The sequence below is a fragment of the Glossina fuscipes genome, unplaced genomic scaffold, assembly GCF_014805625.2.
Source record: "Glossina fuscipes isolate IAEA_lab_2018 unplaced genomic scaffold, Yale_Gfus_2 121, whole genome shotgun sequence".
Taxonomy (NCBI): Eukaryota; Metazoa; Arthropoda; class Insecta; order Diptera; family Glossinidae; genus Glossina; species Glossina fuscipes.
Genome location: NW_023998464.1, coordinates 4,836,775 through 4,843,811, shown reverse-complemented (window position 1 = coordinate 4,843,811; position 7,037 = coordinate 4,836,775). Strand labels below are relative to the sequence as shown.

The window sequence follows — 7,037 nt, the reverse complement described above, 5'->3', positions numbered from 1 at the left end:
GGAAAGTCTGCAGAAAGTAAGGACAGAAGAGTAGCAAACAGGCAAGAAATCTGGCAGATTAAGCCGAGGCAAGAATATCACAAAAGAAACAACGAAAGATCCACTCCAACGAACGCCTATAATTTGGAAGGCAGGACACTTGATTGCTTGGCAATTGGTCAACGTGGAACCTCGCTATGAACACCATCAAACAGAAAACCGCTACATTTCACTTTCATGGCCACCGCACAACAAAGTTTTTATTTACCATTCTTAGGAAGATCCATTTACAATTTTCTTACAAAAGATCAATTTTTTTTCATGGTCATTTATTATTAACGTTTATTACAGATGTCTTTTACCTCAAGCGCAAACCTACTGATTGGATCGGACAGCTTCTCGGCCACTTCCCATATAGCAGTTTATTTTGAAACGTGGTTGTATGACAAAAATTTGCAAATTTTCAAAACTCCTCAAACATCGCTCAGTAATAGTATTTCGGCGTTCTAAATTGATATGAAACAATTGCACATGGGGCACTTTTTACTTCACCCCTCGCCATCCTCATACGATTTTTCTAACGAAAGCTATCTTCATTAGGGTGTCATATTCAATATTTCGTGACCACAATGGGTGCCTAAGGGCAGGTAGACATAAAAATTAACCTTGCCGGATTTAAACCCTTGGCCTAGGCCTAGCCTTTAAGTGTCACTTCGTATAAGATTTAAAATGCAAAATAAGCCTTTATATGGCAAATATGTGCAGTTTTCGGTACTTTATCGCGAAAATTGGTGTGTGGTATCAATGTAGCGTAAAAATTAACTTTAGGGAATTCGGATCACATAGATCTGCTTTTTATATCTTAGCATATGTCTAAGAGTTTCCATGAAAAGCAAACCTTTATGCAGAGACAGGGTCTAATATGTACTTTTTTTATGACAACACAATGTCAAAAATAATAAAATTTTGGTCATATAAATGAACTTTGCTAAATGTGGATCTGCTGAGATGACGTCTTGGATTCCCAATAAAAGAATCTTCAAGATAATCATCTATCATCTTGGCTCTCGATCCAAGCGGACGATAATCTCAGCAAATTAAATTTTTAAAGTTTTTTTAAGCAAAAATCAGCGCGCTGCTATTTATATATTATATAAATATTATTTATTAATAAACAAAATTAGTTAACAGATACATAAGTACTGATAAATGTTTGTTATTATATGTATATATAGAATTAATTCAATATGAAGCATGCCTACACAATTAAACTCTTCTCCTTCCAGGATTTCCGTCAATTCGGTTATATTTCAGTTGTTAACGCTGGACAGAAAAGCAAGCAGACATAATTTGCTAACATCTAATCACGGCACGCTAACAAGGTTTCAAAAGAATTAGTTTCAAATTATAAAAGAAAACATCGCCCCAATAGAATTGCTGTTCGCATTGCAGAATGCTAATATCGCTAACATCTTAATGCGACTTTTAAGAAAGCAGTAGCTATCAAACTGATTCTTTGGGAAATTTCTTCACTATCGTAGAAACTTTACATGTTATCCATATCAAGAACATAGAAAACTTTCTGTCGAAGCCTTTTTAAGCTTTAAAAAGTTTAGTTTGCGTTAATGGCTTTGCTGTTATGTAAGATTACATCCTGCAACGGTATCCACTGAGCTGTAGCACTTTTTGAACGAAACATTTCTTCAAAAAAAATTCTTTCCTCGTAACGTATATCTGGGTCACCGCCTATAACAGCCCGGCCCAATATTTCATTGGAACCTGAAATTGAAAAATTTTTAACAAATAGTTTTTAATTATTTTCATTTCATTGCTTACCTAACAAACTATCATGGACTACAGTCAATTCAATGTTAGCAGCTTTTAGCAGTTCTTTGCCGATATCGAAAGTTAAAGCTTCATTATAAACTGGATTAACGTTATTACGTATAACACCGGTCTTGCGTTTTTTAATCTTCTTGCCGCCAGCCAGTAAAGTGACTTTTACATAAGGATCTGAGGAGTTACGAGAGTCATCAACTATGCGCAAATTACGAGCTTTAATGATAACTACGGTTAAACGTTCAGCTGATGGTAAGTAAGCCAAGGTAATCATAACATCGCCCAGGTCTACTTTGAAATCCTTTAAAACGTTTTAAAAATGAAATTTTTCATTAATTACAAAGCAATTACGAAGGTATTCACTTGTTCCGAGCAAGAGCCTAAAGGTGTCCAAATTTTTGTCTTCCCGGTTAGATCGATGCTAGCCAAAGGTATTTGGATGCCGCCAATGCAAACATGCCGTGAATAAGCGTCAAAATCGTATAGAAGTACTTCAATTGTACGTCTGCTGATAGTTTTAGGACTCTCTTCAAAAACAAAATCCTCATCGAAAACTATTTATTACAAAAGAAAATTTACTCTAACAGATTGTATATCAAATAAAAATTCTAAAAATTTCTTTTGTATACCAGGATTTAAAGTTTTTTTGTGTATACGAGTTTGCCAGAAATTTTTCTTTTCCGGTAATAAACGTATCTTAGCGTAAGGATCTGCAGTGCCACTAAAATCGCGCGGTTGTAAATTTTGAGCCTATTATTTGAAGGATTAAATATGTATTAACATCTAAAATATTAATTATATGGGGGAATTAGTTAAACCAACCTCTATCAATCTTATAGTTAGCATGCCAGCGTTTGGATCATATGTTATACTCATGTGGAGACTGCCCTTGCTATTATCAAGTTGGCCCGTGTCACTTTTTTGCAAGGAATTCTAGATGAAACGTTCCATGATTAGCATAAATATCATAGTTTTGCTTAATTTTCTCATTCCTCTTACCGTACGATATAAATTCATATCAATTTTCGTATAGTCCAATTTAGCATGCATTGACGATACCTTAGGTCGTGTAGTAGCCAAGCCTATACATTTATCAGAACATCCTACAGGCAGAGAGCTGGCCGAAGACATTGATAACGAGTTTGATTTAAGACTACCAGTAGGTGACGTGGGTGTGTCGGGCGGTGGTGACTCTTCGCCTGATGATGAAACCTGTTGTTGCACTGTCTTAGCCGCTGATGGTACCCAAAATGTAGTGGTAGTATCTTCGGTATTAATTGAAGTTGGACTTTGATTGCCCTTACGCGAACACTCACTAACATTGTCCACATTGCAACCAGAAGCTGTAGCTATCAGCATATGGCGGCACTGTTCATCTTCCTCTTTAACGTTAGCGGATTCCAATAGATTTTTCTCAAACCAATTTAAGCGGTATTTCTTAGAACATGTGGTATACAATGCCAAGCCTATCATAGAGACCGTTAAAAAAGATGCCGAAGCATAAATTATAATCTGGGCCACAGAAATCTCATCCTGGTGTATAACAATATCCATGGTGAATTTTTTTTGGTGATACAGCAGAGCTGAGAAAGAAAACAAAATGAATTATGGATTACAAATGAGAGGTTTTAACCTGAACTAAAAGCTCTCTTCTGCCGGTTTTGACAACTTAAAGCTTAGACAAAAAGCCTAAAAAGATGACTTACTACGCAAGCGACGATAACAAAATATTTCCAAACGAAATGTAACATGTTGAAGAATTGTTACAAAAACTATATACATCGCTATAACGCTATCACAAAATAAATAGGAGTAGATTATCATTGATAATCGATGTCCATCTCAAGTATTGAATATGAACAAAAATCTTTTTACTCGCTGCACCAATTGTTGCAGCGTGTGTAGAGTTCGCACTGTTTGTACAGCATATATTTTTGCGTTCAAGTCGTGATTTTTGAGATTTTACGATGAAATTTGGTACAGTGATGTCGTTCGGCCCCAGAGAGAGCATTACTGAAAATCCACACACAACGCCTTATTTTCAAAAGTTGTTGATCGAAATTTTAAAGCGACTTTCATAATCTCGCAACCTATACTGCTGAGTAATAGCATTTCGGAACTCTAAATTGGAGTGAACAACTCAGGCCGGAAGAAGCAATCTTTTGAACCCCCTGCCATATGATCGTTCGTCCGGAAACTGAACCTTTACATGTTAGGCATATTTTTCGGATCCCACATCATAGAGCGGTTCAAATGCAAAATGAGCCTCTGCATGGCAAATATATCTCATTTTAGATATTTTTTTTATGAAAAATTGGTCTATAGTAGCAACATCCTGTAAAAATTAACTTTAAGAAATTTGGATCCTCAAGGTTTATTTTTTAGAATGCAACATATGCAGGGTTTCTCGCGAAAAGCAAGCCGTTATGCGGAGATAAAGTTTAATTTGTAGCGTTTTATGACGGAAATAATTGAAAAATAATAACACCTTTAATAAGTAAATTAATTCTTTTATAATTGGACCGCGTCAGCTGATCTCTTTGGCAACCTTCAATATGAGGGCTTTTTATAAAAAAGAATTATAAAATTTTTGATATATTATCGCGAAAATGAAAGAACGAAAGTGGCAAAGTGCTGTAGGGTATTTAACGGCGGCTTTGTCCACCTATAGTATTCTTACTTGTTCTATTTAAAAAATCCTTTAGCTTAGGAGAATGGTAAAATAAATATTTCATTCGAAGCATAATTTATAGCCAGAATATGAAATATCTTCGGAAAGGGCCCATTTTTTGAATGGCTTTACAAGTGGAGTCATTGCTCCAACAGAGGATTGCTCACCGTTGGAAACTAGCAATAACTCATAGAGACTGATTTCTTGTAAATGAAGCCAAAGTATGAATCACATGCCAGTAGGGTACCGCTAATCTTTTCAGAGCGAAATTAGCCATGTGGAACCGAATGTCATCCTGCTGAGCGATCGCGATATCGCCACTCTCAACATATTGTGCCTGTTTTTCGACGGAAATGCGTTAACTATAGACTTCAACCTCGACTAGAGCGGTTTATTTTTTTGATTTTGTAAGCAGAACTAGCCCCACCTGATCCCACGAAGATTAACCTTATAGAAGTTCCGGTTTATCGCCACTAGTAACGTGTCCCTTTGTCAACATCCTAGTTCCTTGTGCTTACCATATTCTACACTTTACGCTACTTATCGCGATCCCTTCGCCGCGGACAGTGCAAGCAAGTTGCTCGTATTTGCCTCCTTTCCGTACGGAGCTGCACTTATTCGAAGGCCCCAAAAGGCATTATATGTGCTCTTCAAACGGCTAACTTGTACCGCTGCTCAAAGCTTCAAAATGGTTTTTTTCGGAAGAAGACGTATTGTTTTACTTGTGTCTTTGATAAGGAAGCTTTCAACCACTTTCAAATATCTAATGGGTCTAAAATGCACACGCTTTTAGTCATGCTGCCTTTAATAAATAATTTTTATACAATCTATTACTTCTTTTATAAAGCTTCATGTACCTATGCGTATAAAAATTAATATGTCGCGAACTCATAATTAAATTCTATATACCCACGTATGTGTACACCCACGTTTACTGCATTTTGATCAAAACTAGTGAAAGTACAAAATTTGAGGAATCATTGAAGTTCGCAAGAAGCAACAAAGTAAAAATCGGCTTTATTTGTATGCCGTACACCACTTGTGGTACAAGCTATATTCAGTTAGTGCGGACGTATATAGCACGTGGAAAAGCTCCCTTTAGACCTAACTCTTATTATACCGATCGATTTAGCATCATTTTCTGAATTGATATAAGTCTGTCTGTCTCCTTGTCTGTTATCTATCCATGCAATTTATTTCCATGTTGTAGTGTGCATATACAGATAAAAAAAAATTAACTATACCAAATTTTGACCTTCTCGGCCTATCTTTCAAATCTTATCCTATATAACGATAAGTTTTAATTTCAATTGCTGAACGAGTAAGCTAAAACAATAGACAAAAGAGAAAATAAGATAAGACGAAAACAAACGTATGACTTCATATCAGTTTTGCTAATCGCCAAAGAATAGTCGCAATAAAACACTTCAATATCAACTTTGTCATAATTCCCTGTAATGTTACTCAGGACGCGGCTATAAAAGTTACCCATACGAAAACAACATCTATTCCAACGAGTTTTTTAGCAAGTAATATATACGGAAGGAATTAGTGTTTATCCGAAAAACCGTAGAAAGTGAAAATTTCTAAAAGCAAAACTTATTCACTGTCCATCATAATGGCAATATATTTCGCACATTTGCCATTACTGTTTAAGTACCTATTGGAACTGAATCTTTAAAATTTTTTGCTCTCGTGCACATTCACTAATTACTTCATATTACCATTTCTGTAGGGTAATCTTCATTTAGAACTCCCTGGATGAACTATATTTAGCAATGATATTTTCCGGAAGATATTGAACATTGCCTGATTCAACTCGGTATAAGCCACTTCCATTTATTGAAATCAATTTAAAAGTCGGAGTTTACTTCAGACAACAAAAATTACTAAAGACTTATCGCATTTATTTCAAAATAAACTCGAAAGAAAATTTGATGCTCGGTTGGTTAAATGGGTTGCAGGCATCGATCGATGTACCTTTCGTTATCGCTTAAATAATATCATTTTAATTTCTAATGAGTTCGTTGTTAAGCTCTATTTTGCCTATTTTAGTCGCATTTCCTTATCTACGGCCAAGGAAAGCTTCGATGTTTATACCTCCCCATTCACCGCACGTGGTACATTTGTTCTTGAACGATGTAAAGGTAGAAACCAAAACAATAAAGAACATGAAATAATAGCCCAAATAGATCATTGTATCCGATAAATGGATTTTTAATAAACCTCGACTAACTATATCTACGTGGGCCTTAAACACCTAGACTGTCTCTTGATATCATATAGTTTGAATAAGTAATCAAATGATTACATTGTTTACATAAACATCAATAAAGCATAGAAGCGATGGGCAGAGAAACATCTAAAAATTGCGTCGATGTGAAAGGGTATAAAAATTGCATCCATTAGAGAGTAAGCGTATAAAAATGGTTCGCGATGCAAATGCAAACAGAAGTGCTCCTGGCTTTAACGAATACTATGTAAACTCGGGCAAATGATTTCATTTATATAATAAAGATTATATATTACATTTCAACCAAACCATTTG

At 35.5% G+C, this 7,037-nt stretch overlaps 1 protein-coding gene across 1 annotated transcript in view; it reads right to left on the bottom strand.

The window, feature by feature from the left end:
* Window positions 1-1,341: 1,341 nt before the first annotated feature.
* The window catches only part of LOC119640462 (synaptotagmin-5), a 23,677-nt gene continuing 17,981 nt past the window's right edge, over window positions 1,342-7,037 (bottom strand). Inside the window, exons 2-7 of the mRNA XM_038038532.1 lie at window positions 2,818-3,401; window positions 2,641-2,751; window positions 2,448-2,568; window positions 2,182-2,372; window positions 1,816-2,119; window positions 1,342-1,758 (exon numbers count right to left, since the gene is read on the bottom strand). Of these exons, the coding sequence (XP_037894460.1) occupies window positions 1,592-1,758; window positions 1,816-2,119; window positions 2,182-2,372; window positions 2,448-2,568; window positions 2,641-2,751; window positions 2,818-3,372 (1,449 nt within the window). The 5' untranslated portion in view covers window positions 3,373-3,401 and the 3' untranslated portion in view covers window positions 1,342-1,591. The remainder of the gene's footprint in view (window positions 1,759-1,815; window positions 2,120-2,181; window positions 2,373-2,447; window positions 2,569-2,640; window positions 2,752-2,817; window positions 3,402-7,037) is intronic.